Source organism: Acartia tonsa, chromosome 3, assembly GCF_053477335.1.
Source record: "Acartia tonsa isolate MP-2025a chromosome 3, ASM5347733v1, whole genome shotgun sequence".
NCBI classification, from domain to species: Eukaryota; Metazoa; Arthropoda; class Copepoda; order Calanoida; family Acartiidae; genus Acartia; species Acartia tonsa.
In genome coordinates, this window is record NC_137262.1 from 10024930 (window position 1) to 10047257 (window position 22328).

The 22328-nt window shown below is 30.2% G+C and overlaps 1 protein-coding gene across 1 annotated transcript; it reads right to left on the reverse strand.

The window, feature by feature from the left end:
* Nucleotides 1–21282: 21282 nt before the first annotated feature.
* On the reverse strand, nucleotides 21283–21626 carry LOC145315092 (histone H4). The gene has a single exon (XM_080155135.1). The coding sequence runs from the start codon at nucleotides 21617–21619 to the stop codon at nucleotides 21308–21310; it is 312 nt and encodes a 103-aa protein (XP_080011261.1). The 5' UTR covers nucleotides 21620–21626; the 3' UTR covers nucleotides 21283–21307.
* Between the last annotated feature and the right edge of the window lie 702 nt (nucleotides 21627–22328).

A 22328-nucleotide genomic window follows, 5' to 3' on the forward strand; every position in this document is an offset into this window, starting at 1 on the left:
TTGCTTTAATTGACTTTCACTCAGCCTTTGACTGTATTGGACATGGATATTTAAGAGATGTATTGGAATTTATGAATTTTGGCCCAAATATGATAAATATGATTTTAACATGCATGAATGATAGATTTGCCCACATTCTGACCGATACTGGAATAACACCTAACTTTCCCATGAAAGTTGGTTATATGCAAGGTGATAGGCCAAGTCCTAACATTTTTAAAATTGCCCTAACCCCTTTATTACTTATTATATCAATTAACAATGAAATTGTAATACCAAGAGCTATACCTTTTAAATTGACAGACACAGATACACAGCCAGACCCTGAATCAGCATTTGCCGATGATTGTAATGTTGCATTTACTCCAACTGCCATTGCTTTACAAACTATTTTTCAAATTCTTACCTACTTTGCACAAGTCTCTAATTTAAGAACTAATGTAAACAAAACCAAAATTTGTATTATAGGAAGGAAGCCATCAAATGATTTTTTTCTGGAATTGGATTTAATTGGTATTGAATTGGTTGATGATTTTGATATTTTAGGTTTACATTTTGATTCAAAACTGTCTAATATGCAAAATAATTGGAACAAAATTGTCGCTAAAATGTCAAAAGTTAGAAATTTTTGGGCACTTTTCTACCTTACTACACCTGGAAAAATTGCAATTATAAAGGGATTCATGTTACCTTTACTGAATTATGTAGGGGCAGTTGTCTTTCCATCTGAAGATATAATTTTGCAAATTGAAAATCTCATTATTTCCTTCTTATGTCAAAGTAGACCAATTGCAAAATCTAAAATCTTTTCAAGTGTTGAAAATGGAGGTTTAGGAATACCAAAAGTAATAGATTTTTTACGCTCTTTAGATATTTTAATGTATAAAAAATCCTTATCTATAGTAGATACTTGGGCTTTAGAAATAAAAAATACTAGATGTCAAGCAAATGATCCATTTTATTTCAATGAAAATTTAGATAAGAATATTAATCCTATTTTATCTAGAATTATTGAATCATATATAATATTTTCAAATTCATTTTGGCTAAACCATGATAACATAAAAGATATGAGAATTTTTAAAAATAATTTCTTTTGTAATAGTGAAAAACAAATTGTAAGCAGGGCAATTTTTACAGAAACAACATGGGTACGCTATGAAAATGATATTAAGTCAATTTGTTTTGGAGACCTGTTAAATATTCATAATATATGTCTAGATTATAGAAACTTTAACATCAAATCAAAGGTCAACTTCAATTACATGGAATTTTTGAGACTTCGAGGATTTGTTCAGCACAATATTGCTTTATATAGGTGTAAACTTTCAAAACCCCAAACTAAAATCAGTTCACTTTTTTTAAAGCCAAAAGTAAAGTCAAAACATTTTCGTTACTTCTTATCAAATGATGATCAGAGGATAGAAAAGTGTAAGTCTTACTTAAATAGGTATAACTGGGCGAAAATAAGAGAATTTGATATAGAGAGAGAGCGTAAATGGCAAAAAGTATGGACTTTTTCCTTCTTACCAATAAATATCCGAGAATTCGCATTTAGATCCATAAACAATTATAACTATTTTAACGCTAATATCTCAAATTTTAGGCTAGAATCTCCAGAATGTACACTTTGTAAGCTGGACCGGAATCTACCCGCACCGAGAGAAACAACACAACACTTTTTTCTGGACTGTCCCGTCACCACAAACTTTACAACAAACTACTTCACAGAATTTCTACAGAATATGGAATTTAATTTCGACTCAAGCTGGCTGTTAGTAGGAGTCCCAAAAACGCTCACCAGTAATATTATTAATGTAGTTAATATTGAAATTACACTTGTGTTATTTTTTATCTTTCAGTCAAGACTGAAAAAAAAGCTCCCATTAAATTCAAATCTACTTGAATTTATTTCCTTTCAAAGAAAATTTTTGTTTAAAAACAAAAATTATAGATTAGGATATGAAAAATTAACAACATTTCAATTTGACCCGGGATAAATGTCATGTTTCGAGTATAGAAAGAAAACTACCTGCAAATGAGGGCATTTTTAAAAAGTGTTTGTTTATTTAAATTCGTATGTAATATATATATACTATACTCTACACTTACACAACAAACACACCAAATCTTTAGACACACTTAAGTATTTCACCTCAACTTCATCTCACCTGTAAAATCTACAGGTGGGTATTGATAAATAAAGTGTAGTAAAAAAAAGAATGATCCCGAGGATAATTATTTCTTGTGATTCTTAACTTTAACCATATGAATTTAAGCCTGTTTTTCATATGGTGACGTTTAGACCTTCAAGAAAAATTACCTCATCCAATAGAGGGTCAGTATACAACCTTAACAATAATCTTGAGGTGGAGCTTTTGGTGATCTGCCCATTAAAGCATTCTGCAGTTTTCATTTAACAGGCCACACTTATTTATCCCTCCTTATCAATTTTAAGTTCAGCTGTGTATCCATTATACACATTTTTATATTAAGGATTAGTACCTATTGACCTATTATTTTTATCATGAATATTATATTTTACTTCTCGATGACGATTATTTTTCTTTCTGGAACTTACTGAAGTTTTATTTTTTTTGTATAAATTGGACATATTTTGAGAAGATATTATGTTGAATTAGTATTGACCTAATTTAAATGTACACTTTTTATGTTAAACGGCAAAATTTCCTTCTTTGTATTGCTTACTTCTGCTTCACAATGAACTTACACTTTTTATAAGAGAATATCTTGGATTAGTCCTTATTTAATATTGTTATAATAACTCCTATAATTCATATGTTAACTTTCTATGTATATAGTTAAGACAAATAAAGAATCAAATAATTTTTTATTCAATTCTCAAGGTTTAGCATTTACATTTTTCTTCTTAATTTGAAAACATTTTACAGTTTTGCAGACGTTTATCTGTTCATATACATAGGATGAGACACTTTTATTTGAAAAGTATAACAAGTCTGAATATTTAAAAGAATTTAGTTAATCTAAATGTCCTTTGATATAATTCCTTTATCTACAACTAACGGCTATGCCCCTAGAGGCCTCTAGACGTCCTAGAGGGGGGGGGGGGAGTTTAGAGGGGTCATTTTTTCTAGGGGCGATTTCTCTTGGGAGGGTAGTGGTAACACCATTATAGTTAATAAACTTCCAAGAAACTATGAGAAGATACCCTGTAAAGGAGAACCATATCAATCCAACGTTTAGGGATATCCTTCGGTACAGACAAACACACCTAGATCCTGTTTCTTTTATACTAGCGGCTTCGCCCCTAGCTTATAGGGGCTTTGCCCCAAGAGGTAATTTAAAAAAAAGAACAGTGATGGTGCGACCACCGGAGTTTTAATAACCTTCCTTTAAAAATTTGGGGGATTATTTTTTTTTGGGGGGGGAAGGGGGGTTGGGGTTGTCCCACCCCCAAGAAAAAAGCTTATAACCACCACAGGACCAGTAGATATATTCCCTGAAGAGTAGAATCCAATCGGTTCAGTGGTTACCGAGATCTTAAGCTTCAGACGGATAGACGAACGGACAGACATCAAGCTAATTTGTATTATAGATAAGGATAATTTTAAGGGGAAAATTTTTAAATATTCACATTTCTAAGAAACGCTACTTTGTCAGACTGTAAGTCCTGTCTGAAACTCTAAACTTTTACTTGTTTTATATTTGTTAGCTTCACTGCCAATAAAAGTTTTTATTCTTGTTGAAACATTACTATAATTTGACAAAAATGACATTGTTAAAAATGAAAAGGGAAAAAAGAATTTAAATATTGCGACCATTTCAATGATTTGTATCAACGTATTTATCAAATGATTTTGCAATTTTAAAATAACTTTTCTCTTCTATTTTTATTTTTATTTTCTTGTTGGATTAAACTTAAATAGAGTTTTAATCTATTCGGTTGTATACAGTCTTTCTTCAATAGGTATGTCATTATGCAATTTTGAAAAAAACGACTAAAACTAAAAAATATTCCAGCACGATTAAGCTTTATTATAAACTATGCTGCCCTAGACTCTAGGGAAGGGCGTGGAAGGTCAGAAAAAATAACCTAATATATCTTAAAGACATTTGTATAACCTCCCTGAAAAGTAAAGCCAATTTGGATCAACATTTCAACAATCTTTAACTTCAGAAAATAACTTACTACTTTATATTAAAGGATGTTAATAATTTTTTATTTTAACAGACAAAGAAAATTTTCCTTAAAATATAAAGTTCATATTCATAAAGTTGTCTGTTTTTAAAAAAAACGTGGACTGTCCCGAATTTGTATCGGGTCTTTGAATTCAGATAATAGCGTCGGAAATATAAATAAAGACGAGTCCCTACAAAATAACAGAAAGCAATTTGCTAGCAGACGAATAGGGTCTCCACCACTTGGATTAGGTAGTTGTCTGGATTATACAATATACATCTGTACTTAAACATTTATTGTATACATAGTGGCAAATGTAAAAACATGTCTTCTAAATGCAAAGAAAATGATAATATGTAATATGACTGTTTATACAAACTTTAAAACTCCATGCTTTTTAACAGGAAGGGAGGGAATATAAAATATAAATTGTACTGTCCCATTAGGTTTATAATTATATTCTGCCATATGGGAGTTAAAATTGTGTCCTAATTGGGTTGTTCAAACTAACAGTTTCCAAACATATTCACCAATAATTTTAATTTACACGAGGTAACTTTTTGTTTATCAAAATTGGAAAGTTCACTTATTTATCTCCTATGCCTCAGGGTTCCCGTTTTTCCATGAAATAAAAAGGCAAACAAAAAGAACTGTGCATCAAAAGCAAAGAAAGATGTAAACAACTTGTACACTGTAATTCAAATATTTTGTACTTTAAACTTTAATTTACAATGTAGGAGAAACAAGGTAGGTATCGGACATTGGACTGTTTATTACACTAGTCCCCATAGTTTATGATAACGTTTTCTTATTCCTTGGCTTAACAACCTTGGAAACTTTTATTAGATTTTGATTGGTTGGTTCATTTAATTGAGTGTTAAATTTTTTCAACCATTTGTTGTAATCTAGAGAAGGGGTAATTTAGTATATCACCATTATGGATGTACATCAATGTAGCTGCCATTGTCTTATCCATTAAGATACCTGTGGAGAAAAAAATTTTGCAGATATCTTTTTGGCTAACCAAAAGTAAGAATTTAAGAACCATTTTAGAAGTTAGAGATATGTATTAGACTTTTTTATATCTGGAATACAGAAAGGTTAATTACAGAAACTGAAACAATTTATTTCATGTGCATGAATATTTTTTACAGTGTAGTATTCATTTCATTTATTGTTGGAACATTTGTGCATGTTGCATCTTCTATGCACTAGTTATTCTTGTTGTGTTGGGTGGGCTAGTATTAGGTTATACGCCAATTTATGATGAATGTAGTTTCCCTGAAAAGAACAACCTCTTTGGTACAACCCTTTTAGCTATTTTTTGCTTACAATATAAATTCTTACTACTTTATAGTAGCGGAAGGATAGAAATTTTTTTTTAAAGAAGGTTGTCTTCATATTTGAATTTGTTCGTCTGTGGTATGCAATTTTGATTGAATTTATGAAATCTAGGAAGCGTAGCATCTCCGGATCTTTATATGTTTTTTTAAGTAAATGAACTTGTCAAATTCATTGTGGAACTCCTCTGAACTCCGCCAAAAACTTGATGATGTAGAGTAAAATTCAAGGCTCGGCAGTTGTGCGTCACTCATATGTAGACCGCTAGAAAATTGAAGTTTAAAACTTTAAAAATCATCTCGATGTGTAAAGCTCTTACTAAAATAGTACTCCGTCCGTTCAGTAAAATTAAGTTAAGCATCTAAACTGGTTTTAATGGGTGGAATATCGGGGCTGACGAGCCCTGGTAACATGATGCAGTACAATGAAAGTGAAAGCCAAGAGCCAAACTGCAAAATTTAAGTAATTTTACGCAAATAATTGTGCAAAATTTAAAAACAGACTCAAAAGAAACATAGCTCATACATCCTTTCCTAGTTCTGTACAATTTTTAAGTTATGAAATTGATACAAAAATAAAAATATTAAGAAAATCATACTCATTTTTATTCATTAAAAAATTTACATGCGAAATTGACTTTAACTCTTATACGTTGTTTTTTTTCTGCAGAATGTTACTTAAAATGATTACCTTTTTGCGATCAAATCCAACTAACCAAGAAAATATTATCTATTTTGATTTATAGTATCGTAGCAACACTATATTTAAAATGCATGTCTGTTTGTCAAAAATAGATTAAATCCTTCCCAAGAATCAAATCTAAAAAATTAGCCTGGAACCATCAAATAACCTACGTAAAGCTTACCAAAAATAGAGAACCTAATCAGTTTAGTTGAGATCTTCAGCTTCAGACAAAAAAAAGTTAATAGAATAAAACACAAGTAATTAGTGACTATTTTAGTTGAATTTTTATTTGATTTGCAAATATAAGGTTTATGTATGGTAAACAGCAACAAATCTTCAAAGCATATCCATCTATCAATCAATCCACTCACTCAAATTTATCCTTGCGACAAAAAGCAATACATAAATATTTGAATGCACATACCTACCTACCTACACACACACACACACACACAAACACCACACACTAAAATATCAACATACCACAGATACCGAAGTATAAAAAATCAGGAATACAGATATAAAGGAATGAAAAAGATGCAAATTCTTAAATAAAAAGTGATCACATTTGACAAAATATAAATCATACTGCAACAAATTTTGTGACATGTTCTCTCATTTGTTTGCTTTAAAACTTTACAAATTAGTTGGTACAATCCACTAGTGTCCAAAATCTAAATTACAGAAGGGGTAATTTTGTTTCCTATCATTTATCAATTTATTGTTCTGTGTCTTATCTTTTAGGAATCCTATTAAAGATTGAAATAGAAAATAAATGTAGCCATAAAAAAATACGTTAAACAATACAAATGACCAATGATAGGCCAATACACAGACTAAATTACCAATGGCAGGCCAGTATACATTTTGATTGACCAATAATAGGCCAGTACAACATCATTTCTTTGATAGGCACTATGAAAAGCTTCACATGCATCATACCTGTATACCTGGTGGGACGCTGGTCCTGCCGGACTTAGTAGAGTCCAGGTGTATAGTAGGAGTATATGGTCCACATAAACTGGGTCAAAGTCTCAAATATTTCTTGCAGTAAACTTTTTTTCCCTTTGGTGTTCAGCCACTCGCAGATTTTGTGTCAAAAATTAAATTCTATTGTCCATACATATTTTTGAGTACAAAAAAATCAATAAGATTTTATAGTTTAAATGACACTTTTGACAGTAAATATTTGATTAACAGCTACTATGTAAGGTATGTGATTTAGAATACAGTATAATAAAATTAGATACAATTAAGAATAGTTAAAGACTTAAAGATAAAAATAATTTCATCAAAGGTTGGCTATAGCTTACCCTTCATTCTTAGAATTCTTAAAATTAACGATTTGATAAAAAAATACATTTTGTCATACTTCCTTTTGATATAGTTGTTTTTGTTTATTTGTTAATGTTAAGGTTGTTGAAGATGATGAATGTTATAAGATGACTGCACACTAGGATATATAAGTTGGAAAGAATTTAAATGTTAGAGGGAGATTTGAAATCTGCATAAAATTTTAAGGATTTTTTATAAAATTCGTTTTTTTGTATAATTCTTTATCTAAAAGCGGATATACAATTTAAGTTAATTAATTTTGACATCTGTGATTGGTGGATTGAAAATTATCTTCGCTCTGATAGGAGAAGCTTAAGTGTCGCACATAATTCAACCAATTAGAGCGCAGGTAGTTTCCAATCCACCTATCCTACCCAGCATCTACTAAAGTGGTTTTGTTCCTTTAGAAAGGTTGCATTGACATGTCGTTAATTTTCAATACGTCTTTTTGTGACATATTTAAAGAAAATGATTTATTAATATGGCCTTCATTGTTTTTTATTTGCCATTATTTTTCTTAAAAAAAGAAATTACAAATTAATGCCTGATTAAACATAAAAATTAAGGTTGTTTCAATACGTCATATTCTATTTTTTCCACATATTAATATATGTTATAGAATTATACATATTAATGTCACAGTAAATAAAATAAATAATGTGGAATCAAAACGTCCTTTATTTGTAATAAGTCATCTTTATTAATTAAATAATTTAAATGACATATTGATAAATAAGGACGCATTAAAATGATCTTATATAAATTTAAAAAGGAAATGGATCAAATAGTTACTGATTTTGACACCAGATGGCAGTTGAAATCACTAATTGTTTAGCTTTGTTTTCTCAAGGTTTTGACCTTATTTTTAGTTTGACAATTATTATTTTGTAATGAAATGAAGGATTTTAGTACTACAGACACCACTATGAATTTATATTTTAGTTTCTTTATGCATGTATATTATGAAAACAAAGTTTTTTGGTGACACCTTCTAGAAAGAATAGAACCATATATATAGGTAATGAAACTTTTCAATAAGCAATGAAATAATAGAAACATATTATGTGTTTGATTCAAAATTGTTAGATTAATTTTGACCCTGAATTATTTCTACTATTTTGTTTGTAAGTAAATAATACATTACCAAATTTGGTAGCCATATTGTTTATTTTTGACGTTTTATAAAAATTTGACGTCTTAATACAGCCTTAAATGATTTAAATTGAATTAAATTTAATCATTTTATTTACCACAAATAATAAAAAATTATAATACAATTTTGAAAGTTTGGCGGCCATCTTGTTTTTCTGGACGTTTTAAAGGAAAAATTGACGTTTTAATGCGCCGTTATTTAAGATAAAATGTCATTAAATTCAAAATATTTTTTTTGAAAATATGAAATGTCATTTGTATAGTAATAAAAAAGTTACGTCATTAAGGACGTATTAATGCGACATGTTTCTTAAAATAATGCGATAAAAGTATATGCTGGGTATTGGTCAAAATTTATGAACTTAAATTGTATTTCCGCTTTTAGATAAAGAATTATACAAAAAACGAATTTTATAAAAAACCCTTAAAATTTGATGCAGTTTTCAAATCTCCATCTAACATTAAAATTCCTTCCAACTTATATATCCTAGCACTGCACACCTCTGCAAACTTGAGACCTCTCTGCACAAAATTAAATAAAAATATGAAAAATTAGTTGAAGCACTTGCACTCTCCCTCTCGCCCTTCACAATTTTTCAAGTTTAGTTTCAACAAGAAATATTCTCATGTAATTTCTTTAGAAAATATTACATTATTTTATTTTGTAAAACTTATATTAAATAAATCATAATTTTACCTACATTTTGATATGTTACATAAAAAAAATGAAATTTGTAAAAAAAAGTCTAAAAATAATGAATTAATGATTTGTAGTAATGATAAATTGAGAACAGCTTGACATAAACAAAGCGTTTGATAACAAAACTATCCTTCTAGATCTTAGGGTATAACACAATGCATGATAAATTGATTTGTATTTCCAATTACGATAAACAAAATTAACCCTTCAGTAGATTAAGATTATTCGCAGAAACATTTCATACTTGTTTTTAAAACCATTTACGATTTGATAAAAGTCCTCAAACCATTTATGGCAACGAATTAGAGATTGTGACTTTGGGCGTCGGTATAATTTACAGTCCAAAGTATTATCACTCCCCTATTATTTTATTTCAGATTCAAAAAAGGACTTACATAAGAAAACAATCAAATTAAGTAAATGTTAATTAAATTAAATTCTATTTTAATTTAGTAAATTGATAGATTTTAATGGGTGTGCGTGTGAGTATGTAAAGTGTATAGCATCCCTTGCATTGTAATGGATACTAGAAAATTTTACAAATTTTATTAATCCCGGATTCATTCATACTAGAACTAATTTTTTTTCTTATTATTATTATTACATGAAAGAGAGGCTATAATAACTTTAAATTTTTCTTATTTCTTTAGTTTTCTATGATACAAAGTAGAACAATGTCCGTCCATCTGTCTAAAGCATAAGATCTCGGCAACCGCTGAACCAATAAGCTCTACTTTTTATGGAATATAGAAACTGGTCTTACGGTGGTTTTAAGCTATTTTATTGAGGGATTCAATTAAGAAAAAAGTACCCCTCCCCCAAATAAAAAAAAAACAACAACAATGATTTGTGGTGCAACTCTCCTTTGTAAAAATAATTATGTGGTGCAATTTGATTTCTTCTCTAATAGGGGTGAAACCACTATTGTATCTGTGTCGTAAGTGTGACTACTGATTGTTAGATAGATTTAAGGAATTTAAGAACAAAAATAACCATATCCCCCCCCCCCTTATTTTCACTTGTTTATTTCTGCCTCGGTTATCTTATTCTTGTTGAGGGAAAGACAGAAGATTAATTCATGATTATTCAATCTTTTTAACAATACTTGTTATGACATTATATGCTTAAAGAAATAATATCATTTTGAAAATCCTGTAAAGAAAAATATAAAAATATTGGTTCCGGGTCCAGCTTTTACAAGAAAAGTCCCTTGGGAAAATTTAAATCTCTTCAATTCAATTCTATTCAGGTTTTCACCGTTTCCATTTCAATTTAGCTGGCTGTTTGAGTCTGTGTGTGTGGGTATGTGTGTGTGTGTGTGTGTGTTTATTTGTGTATTGAGCAACTAAGATCAGGTCATATTCGGTAACAATAAGAAGTAAATAAAGAAATATAAGAAATAATATTTATTGAAAAACAATATTAGAATCTGTTTAAACTTAATGAAATATGAAACTTCCATTGTGAAATTAATAAATTCTTTACTTTTTCACTTTTTTGTTGGGATCATTTTTTGATGAATATTTTAATGTTTAGTTTCAAAATAAAGTAATTTAGAAAACATTCCAGGGCCAATATCAAGCTTTAGTGTATAATATAACAATCGGTCCGGTGGTTAGCAAGATATCTTGCCGATTTATTATAAGGATTAATAAATTGAAAACTTTCTAATGTAAAAAGATTATTAAAAATAACAAGGAAGTGATTTCTTTTCATAAGTAGAAGTAATACTTTTTAAAATACTAGTGGCTTCGCTCCTAGCCTCTAGAGGCTTTGGCCCAAGAGGTGATTAAAAAAAAAATTCGAAATTTGAAATTCGTAAAAGGACCAAGGAAATCTTCAGCAAATTCTAAAAAAATATGGGTTTTGTTTTTGTTTTTTGTGTCCCAAAAAAGAGATGTATAATCACTCATTTTTATGACGTCAAATGGCTGATTTTTGAGTCATTTTGTCCCGTTACCATCATTCAAACCCCTCTGCACTAAATTCATATTTAATCTTCCAATTAAGAGTGAATAATCCCTGAAAATGTGTGACTATAATGGCCTTATTGACAACAATACTTTGCCCAACATTTGCAAACAAACTTAATCCACAAGTTTTTAATAAAAGTTTGGCCGCCCTTTGTGTGATCTTCACCTTAAAGATTAAATCTGGGAGAGTGGATATATTTTCTTAATTTTAACAGGAAGCTGAATGTTTGTGACAATAATTCTAAAATAGTCCGCTTGAAACCTAAAAAATATCAAAACAAAGCTTCCCTAAAAATTGTTCGAAATCTGTTTTTACCTTTTTTTACCTTAAGGCGCAAGACAGCTATTTATGACAATTTAACGCAAGGTTCAACAACAATGAATAGAATCTCTAGTATGACGCGTAGTGGTCTAGATTCGAACCAAACACCTACCCAATATTTATAAATTGACAAACTTTTTAAAATTAAAATAAACTAAGTTGCTAGTTTCTACTCCCTTCTTTTCTAATGCCAAATAAATCTATAGAGAATAAGTTTTACAGTTTCCTTTCAAGATAAAATGACAACCTTATAATCAATACAATCTGCGCCCCTAGATTATTTTAATGGGAATATTCTCGTCCCAAAACCCGCTAAAACATTGTTATGCACTAATATGAATTTTTCATAAAAACAACATATATGTACCTTTAATCCGTGATTTATTTTTATTTTATTGTCCTAGGGTAAGGGAAGAAAGTAGCTTTAACCCCCCCCCCCCCCACACACACACCAATACATTTATGAGGCTTCCCTGAAATCTAAGACCAATTTTGACCAGTATTTTCCGAGATCTTTTTCTTCAGACAAAAAAATCTTCTAAATATATTATAGGAAATACTGTATAGCAAAGGAAAATTAAGATTATTGTAGTTGTTGAATTATCATGTTTCACTTTATACAGCTTTCTCTATATATTTATTAGCAAAGCGTTGCTACTCTATTTTCATTACCTAAATATCAGTTCTTCTGAAACAGGCTCGTTAATTTAACACCAAATTTTAAAATTCAACATCTTTTTGGTTTATTTATCAAATTGGTAATTCTTAGGACAATTCGACATGGTTTTAAGGTAGCATCTCTTTGACTGGTTTCAAAAAGTTCATACCCATAAAAATTTTATATTATAAAGATTCTCTAAAATCGTTAATATTCGTCAAACCTCAAGCTTCGCTTTTATGTATGTAATGGTATCCTTGTTTATATACTTGGCTCAATGGGTTGGAATAAACATTCCTGTCATCAGAGTCGAATATATGATTATATGCTTAATAGATACAATATTTTACATAGATGATCAAGTTTAAATATTTAAAGTCGAATATATGATTATGTGCTTAATAGATATAATATTTTACATAGATGATCAAGTTTAAATATTCAAAGTCGAATATATGATTATATGCTTAATAGATACAATATTTTACATAGATGATCAAGTTTAAATATTCAAAGTCAAATATATGATTATATGCTTAATAGATACAATATTTTACATAGATGATCAAGTTTAAATATTCAAAGTCAAATATATGATGATATGCTTAATAGATACAATATTTTACATAGATGATCAAGTTTAAATATTCAAAGTCGAATATATGATTATATGCTTAATAGATACAATATTTTACATAGATGATCAAGTTTAAATATTCAAAGTCGAATATATGATTATATGCTTAATAGATACAATATTTTACATAGATGATCAAGTTTAAATATTCAAAGTCGAATATATGATTATATGCTTAATAGATGTAATGTTTTTCATTGATATTAAAAATCTAAATGTAAATCAAAGACTATTCCTTCAATTGTAAGCAATATTATTTCCTAAAAACAAATGTTGGTCATTGGTTTCCCTCAAAATACCTAACCGAGGTTCAATTCAATTTATTGGAGGGAAAGCACTCAGATGTTGAATAGACTTTTAATAGCGTCAAATATTTGGAAATTTTTAATAATAATAATTCATAATAATTTCAAATACTAATATTTTTAATAAAAAATACATTATTTTTTAATTCAAAAGAAATTTTTTACAGATAATACTTTAAATCTTTTCACTAGAGGCTTAGATAAAGGGAGAATAACTTTTAACGGATTGTATAATACTTACAAAAATACTATATTAAGAATATCATCTTGTTATATTATGTCAAGTATTTATGATAAACCCCACTACCCCCATTCTGAGAGCCCATATTTTGTTTGCTAGGGCAGTTTGAATATACATATTAGAGTATCCACAGATATTTTTGTGTTAGAAATTTAAAAAGGGATAAAAAAACTTAATCATCATTCTTGCAGAGATAATAAAGATTTATACTTTTAATATTATTTTTTACAATTCAATCCCTTTTTTAAATTCCAACAAAAAAAATCCGTGGGTACATTACTATATTTGCAAACTCTAGGTACAGAGAGAGAGAGAGAGAGTGCTCATAACTACAAGTACCCATTTTATTTCTATGGACCATGCATAATCAATTAATTTAAACATTTTAGACAAAGTCACAACTTCAACAAGAGTATATCCTAATTTTCTGAAGACCCTTTTACCTGTTAAAAATCTTTTAAAATTCTTGCAAATTGAAGCTTTTTATGGTGTCTATAAAAATTACGTTATACTGGACTAACATAAGTCAATTAAAATGTATACCGGCCTGCCATTGGTAATTTAGTCTGTGTATTAGCCTATCAACGGTCATCTGTATTGTATTACGTCATTTTTTATAGACACTATAAAGGGCTTCTTGCAAATCGTTTATGTAGCAAAATATCGATAATTATTTAGAATATTGATTCAAATAGTAATTATATCATAATTTAAAAAAAAAAATGCCTAATAATGGAGTAAATAAACTAAACATTTTAAAACCCCTTTTTTAGATTTTTGACTTAGTCTCATACATGAATTGTTATCCAAACAAAGAGATTTAATTTTACCAAATCTAGACAATTGACCTAGTTATTATCAAAGTATGTAGATCATTTTTAATCAAACAATAGTTTAGTACTTATGCAAGCAACTCTAAACAAAGAAGCATTTAAAAGTAGTTCAACATAAAATTATGTCACGGGAAAAAAATTTAAACAAGAATAACAACATCCATAAAAGCGAATTGACCAAAATAAGGCCATTAGAATGAACAAATATCATGTAATATTGTTGATATTTTGAGAGAAAAATGCTTAAAATGTAGGATATTGTCCTAAGACTCACCATTTTAAGAATCAAGTTCAGATGATGATATATAAAGTAAAACTATGGTGTAAAAGAGCCAAGATTCAACAAGTTTACAATTATAATAATAATTAGGATAATTAGTTTTTCGGAGACCAGCCAAATGTTAAAGGATGACGCTGCAAGGATCAAACCAAATAAGAATATTCTAATGTGCTTATTTTTACCACAAGAGCACGGCTACAGTTATGGTAGAGAAGCGTTGCTTTCCAAATTTTTTCCAAGAAATAAATAATATAAGAAAGTATTCAAATGAAACCCATTTAACCTATTGATTTCAACTAGAAATTTATCGATTTTATAATCATTTTTACTGAGGAAATATTACTTTAGAAAATAAACAGTTGTTTTTTGACTTAAACAAAGCATTTTATGTTACCAAAATACAAAAAATATCCTATTGTAGTAAATCCTAATAGGAAATAAAGGCTTTCGAGTCAATTTCAGGTTCCATGTATGATTTTAAACTTAAGCTTTCCTAACATGTCTACAGGACATATCAAAATCATGATAAAAATAAAAATCATGAAAATCCGCCGCCGTTTTCCTGCCGACTGATGGCAGCTAAAACCGATTTAGGTGAGGTATAAGGGGTTAAGGGTTAAGGGAAATGATAATAGGTATGAAAACAACCCTAATTATAGTAAACCAAAACATCCCTTCTGAAGATAAATTTTTTTTGAAAAAGTTTGAACTACCCAATCAAGTCCCTAAAGTTCATCATAATGAGACGAGAGAATGTATTTATAAAACTTTGGGGACCAGTAAAATATAAAATCCTATGTCCCCTCCCTTACAGACACAGACTAAAAGACAAATATGGAAAACAGACAAAGTATACAGACTAACAGACAAGTATAGAGCACTGTCTAACAGACAATTAACTCACAGAGACCAACAGGCAAAAAAGAGACACAGACATACAGAAAATTAAGAAACAGACAAGTAGGAGAAAAAATTAGAAAACACACATGTATGGTACACGGACAAACAGACAAGCATGGGACACAGACAAACAGACAAGTATGGGACACAGACAAACAGACAAGTATGGGACACAGACAAAAAGACAAGTATGGGACACAGACATAGATAAAGAGACATATGTGATTCACAGACATACATACAAGTATATGTAACACAGACAGCATACACACATGCAGTTAAATATCCATTAATCAATTTATTTAGCATATAAGTTTACTAGCGGCTTCGCCCCTAGCCTCTAGGGGCTGTCTCCCAAGAGGTAATTAAAAAACTATGTACGTGCCTATTGTTAGAATCATTACATCTTCTATTACCTACCCAGCTGATAAAAGAGAAAGAGAGACAGAGACAGACAGAGAGAGAGAGAGAGAGAGAGAGACAGACAGACAGACAGACAGACAAACAGACAGAGGGAGAGAGTGAAAGAGAGAGAGAGAGTGAAAAAGAGACAAAGAGAGAGAGAGAGACAGAGAAGGGGTGAGAGAGAAAAAGAGAGAGATAGAATGCGAGAGAGAGAGAGAAAGGGTAAAAGTTGAGTATATGTTATATATAAATAGAATGATATTTCACTAGACAAAGCTAATCAAACTAAATTTGGTCCCCCGGGTTTCATATACTGCTCCAAGTTTCTCACAAATATTCAATTTATTCTCAGTGGGTGAAACACAGTTTTTCTTTCACAGGGATGCAAACTTTATGAATATCAAATATGAGCCAGGGTTCCCAACATGCAATATAAAAATCACCTTTTTAAAAGAAAAGATTTTCTATAATTAGGGTCGGTCGGTACGTCTGTCTGGGACGGAAAGCTGTTAGAATTGTCCTATCAACTTTGCATGGTGATTCCTGTAGTAGTTGGGTACGATTTAAAAAATGTAGCAACTCTATAATTGTTACCAGATTGTACGTACGTCTATTGTTGATTTTTGACTGTTTTAACAAAAAAATTATGTTATATAATAGTCCGATTGATCTGATTCTTTGAATAATGATTCCTAGGACAATAAAGTACAATTACATTTACATTTATATTCTGATTATTTAGTTCTGACACTCTACAAGTGTTAATGTTCGTTTGACCTACCGTTTCAGAGTTTTGCCTTTATGGATGTTGCCATTCTTGTTTAAATTTGAAATATAAAAATGCCAACTTGGAAAATATGAAAGTGAGTCAGGCATGTAAAATTACATTAAAATAATTTTATTACATCCTTATGTAAATGTCAATTTTATGATTTTAGAATATTTGATATCAAAGATACCAACTTGCATTTATGTAAATATTTTCATATGGATGAAAACTTTTTATTTTTTTCTGCTAGGTTGCCAGGTTTACAAAAGAAGTTTGTATGGCGCGCTTCCTAAAGGTTTGTTTTGATTGTACATTTTTGAATGTGTACCTGAAATGTTCAAAGTCATGTGATTTTTAGGTCTAACACTCATTAACTTATTAAAAGTAAATTAAACTCAATGGTTTTTATTAGAAGAACAATAAGTAGCCATTCGATAAATGTTGATTTTTATCTATTTTAACCCCGAGGTTTAAAATAGTGATTAGCATCTGTTTCTGCATAACTATATATTAACTGCTATCGGCTACTCCAAAAGGCCCGGTCTAACAAAACTGGTAATAATGATTTTATTTCGATTTTCGTGGACAATTTTCTGTAATGCGCTGCTATAAGTACATGATTTTTTAGTATGGCTGAGAATCGGTTCTAATCCAGCGGATATCAACCGGTTTCGAAGCCATAATGGAAATATAGTTCTTGAGTCTCAGCAGTTGCACTTAAACCACCAAAGGCTGTTCTTTACATGGCAATCTGTTTAATCCAATATTAAATGCGCCGCTGCCGAGCCATAAGTTCCATCCCTATTAAATCTATACAGTTTAAATAGGCATAAAACCTATTTGGTACTGTACATTTAACAAGAATAACAACTTGCAGAAAATATTATAATGGTTTTGACTGTTAGCCAGGGAGGGAGGGGACATTTGGATGTTAATTACACTAGTCCCCAAAACCTTATAATAACGTTTTCTATTCATTGGCTTATCAACCATTGAATTTTAATTGGTTGGTTAATTTAGTTGAGTGTCCAAACGTTTTAACCACTAGTTATAATCTACAGAAGGGGTGATTTTGTGTATCATCATTTGAGATGTACATGAATTAATTGGCCATTGTCTTATCTCTTTAGATCTCTGCTGTTAGCCAACTTTATGTTCTGTTAATTGTAGATAACATCTCTATGTAGGATTAATTAACTAGAGTCTAAACTCCATGTAAAGGATGATTTAATTACAGCACATTAATCCAAGTAGTTTCTGCTTATACAATTTTTTATCAGACAAATAAAATAGGATAACATTTATAATACTTAGTAGGACGATGTCTCTTATTTGTCCCTAAAGATCTTGCTAACTGAATAACCACATAGTTTGTGCCTTTCATGAAAATTCCTGTGGGGTCTTAGCCATTAGTTTGTAAGTTGACAGGGTTTTGATAAATCTAATAGAGAAACTGCGTAGAGGTTATAAAGCAGAAGAATATGAATTAAGCTCTAACAGAGTGACAGACGACCATAGTTCTATTATATAGAAAAGCTGTAATACTAAAAACTAACATCCTTTTAATTGATTCAAAAAAAATACAAGTGATTTTTAAAATCATATTCTCTATGTATCAAAATTTGAAATAACCTTAACTGAAGCATACAAATTCAGACACACATATAAACAAAAAAAATTAGCAATTACTGGATGTTAAAACCGTTAGGATGAATAAATGTGTAAATTTTGCAGCATAAATTGTAATATATGGTCAGCAGCCGCAGCTTAATTTGCAGCATTAACAGCCAGTGCACGCCAATTCTGCTCCCTTTTTTTAACCAACCGCCTTTGAAATTTGAGTAAAATCCCCCCCCCCCCCCTAATTCTTAATCATTCGCAGCTGATGCCAACCGCGCATAAATTCAGCGGCTGACAATCCATAATTGTAATGATATATGGCTGCAGAGAAATATAACCTTTACAGCACAAAGCTCAAAACTCAGCATAAAATTTATCAAGACAGATAGATATATGGAATGGGTTCAAGGCTTAAAAAGCTTTTGTTTTGGTGTTCTTTGTTTGTTTTACTTGTATTTATGTTGAAAAGGTTAATTTTTCTTATGGAAGGAGCATTTATTTAATTTGTATAGAACATCTACTGAGCCTTATTTTTCTTTAAAAACCTTTATTTCATTGTAATAAAATTAGATACTAATATTATTACAAATTATAAATAAGAACTTTAAAACAACACTCCATTCGACTGTTTTTCTTTTCTTATATATTTTATTTGTATAAATAAAAAGAGTTAAACCGTAATTATTTCTATGGCTCTTCTTGTTTAAGTTTTCAATATATATCAAAATTTTACACTCGAACTAATATTTTAAAAACATAATACTTTTGATTCAAAACTTTTTTTAACAATTTATAAAAAGAACAAAAAATAAAAAGATAATCTTTTTCTGTGGATTTAAAATTTAAAGTAAGATTTATTGAAATGATGAGAATGTGAACTGAAGAAAGAGTGTGTGCTCTTAGTTGTTTCATGTTTTTATAAGTAATCCGATGCATACAAGGAATAAGGATGACAACAACCATAAATGCGAAGCTCAACAAGTAATATTAAATATAGACTGATAGTTCTTTCGATATTGAAGAAATGTAAAATTATTTAGATTCCTGCGCAAACATTCTTTCTCTGTAAATCTGCTGTAAAATTATTTTAATTCATGTAGCCTAATATGGACGTACTTACATTTGGAGACTTTATTATAGTAAGTTTGCTTGTAGGTACATGATCGTCCTAGGAATCAACATACCAAAAAGATAAATTATCATGAAAAATAGTTGTTTACAATGAAATTTACAATGACTTTCTGGTAATTATTATAGATTTACTATACTTTCTAAATTCTGCCTAAATGCAAGTTATGCTACCCGTTATGGACGAATATAAGAACAGACCCTAAATGTAGGAAAGCTTTGCTTTTTAAAAATAAAAGGAGGAGGAGGGGGGGATCTGGTTTCAGGAAATGTAATTCTTTATTTTCTGCATTTTTCATTTTCAAGAACACACACCACGCCTCCCTGGAATACAGCTTTGAAAACACTGAAAGAACCTAAGTTGAAAATATTTTTTTCAGAAGTGGAGCTATTATGATATTTGTGACTGTCCGTCTTTACTTCTGCTTATGAATTGCAATTACTCGCAGGCCATTTCAGTTGCTTTTTCTAAAAAAAAATGAAGTTTTATAATATCTTTTTAAATAAAGTTAAAACAAACATTATGTCAAAAAATAGGAAAACAAGAATTTCACGGTCATGGAGATTTCGTGATATTAGCAAGGCATTTAATAAATATGCCGATAATCTTGTAAGTACTCTACGAAAACGATACAGACATGAATGCTTGTAGAGTAGATTTTAGTCTATAATGGTCATTGGGTCTTTCTTTTGGAACAGTATTATCAAAATTTCTCGTCAAATATTTGGAATTTTCAAATCTAATGGAAAAATATAGAGGAACTTTTATTAAAGGACATATTTGCCCTGGAACTCAGGCTTTTTCATTGTTTTAAACTCATATCCCAGGCTGGGGTGCCACGTTCATATGAATATATAAAATATACATAAGGTATATATACATAATATATATCCTTTTATAGTTTTACTTTACCATCTTGAAATTGAATATTTAGATATTCGTGCATAGATTTGCATATGAAAAGGGCAGGTGTGGGGTGGGGAGGGGACACAGAGCAGCCTTCTTAGAATAAATATCAGGTATAATAATATAATTTTTAATAGAATCTACCACAAGTATTGGAAAACTTAATTGCCTATGCATAGAAAAAATAACAATTTTATAAAATGCTTTATATATTAGGAATACTATGAGACATTTATGTTTGAAAATGGCTATTTCAACAAATTATGCCTTAAAAACCGGTTTAAAGGCATATGTTGAAATAATTGATTTTCAATATTTGAAACATAAATGTCACATAACAGGTTTTCCAAATACATAAAGCATTTTACATATTAGTTTTTTTTATATGCACAATTAAGTTTTTAAAAAATCATTTCTCTTGAATGACCCTTTACAAGGGATTTACCTGGCCGCTGTTTTTATTAACTAACGGCTACGCTCTATGAGGGCTCTTGGGGTACTTGAAGTGGTGGGGGTTAAATTCGACTCTCCCCCCCCCCTTTCCATTTCTAATTTTAGTTTTAATCGAAAAATACCGGCTAATTATTAGATAATTTTTTTAGTCGAAGATTTCCTATTGTAGAGGCCACTGGGCACATTTTCTAGTGAAACATAGAAAGTAATAATTTTCACGAGCGTTGTTCTATTTTGATTTATCTAAGATATGATAAAGGTATATATATATATATATATATATATATATGTGTGTGTATGTACAGATTACTACAATACTTTTACTTTCGCGACAACTTGTCATTTTACTTTACCAGGCAGATTTAGGTCTGTGTCACATATGTACTTCACGAATAGGTGAATTAAAATGTTTAGAAGAAATCTCAAATAATAAATTGGTTGGTCCTTTAAAGGACCGTTTTATATCCGCATTCCAAAATCAAATCAGGTAGAAAGTTCCAGTCTAACCTCCGAATCCGTACAGAGTGCGGCCTTGCCTCTTGAGGGCATAGACAACATCCATAGCGGTGACAGTCTTCCTCTTGGCGTGTTCAGTGTAGGTGACAGCATCTCTGATAACATTCTCAAGGAAAACCTTAAGAACACCACGGGTCTCCTCGTAGATAAGTCCAGAGATACGCTTGACACCACCACGACGAGCTAAACGCCTGATAGCGGGCTTGGTAATACCCTGGATGTTATCTCTCAACACCTTCCTGTGCCTCTTGGCACCTCCTTTTCCGAGTCCCTTTCCTCCTTTGCCTCTTCCGGTCATCTTGATAGGTTGGTTTCAGAAGTAAAACTGAATGATAGTTGATATGAACAGAGCATATTTATACTAATTACAACCGACGCTAAACCCCCTTTTTTGTTTTGACTCCGCCTTTTTTAACCTGAGGCACACGCTTGAGCTCGTGCATTATTTTAAGATAAAGATTTAAGGTGATTAAGATTAAGAAAAACAAGGATGACAACATCCATAAAAGCGAAGCGCTGAAACGGTAGGAAAAACGGACATTAACACTTGTATAGTGTCTAAACTGAATAATCAGAATATAAAAGTATAAGAGTCGAATCAAAATTGTAAGTAAATTTGTTGAAAAACTGCTTGATACAGGATAATGTTTATGGACATACTTACATTTTTTAGGACTTGATTATAGAGTTGCTTCGCTTATAATGTTGTTCTTTGTTGTCCCAGGAATCAATATACCAAAAATCAGATGAAAAGGATAATTAGATCACATAAAAATTAGTTGTTAAAAAAGTAGAAAAATCAACAGGTTTAAAATGGACACACGGACATTCTGGTAATGATTATAGAGTTGCTAGGCTTTCTAAATCGTACCTAACTACTACAGGAATCATCGTGCAAAGTTTGAAATCGATAGGACAATTCTAACATGCCTAAATTAATGAAAAAAGCTATCCATCTCGGACGGACGGACCGACCCTAATTATAGAAAAGCTTTGCTTTTAAAAAA

Bases quoted from the DNA above. Each gene is read 5' to 3' on its own strand.
- LOC145315092 (XM_080155135.1), bottom strand. From the start codon at position 21,619: ATGACCGGAAGAGGCAAAGGAGGAAAGGGACTCGGAAAAGGAGGTGCC.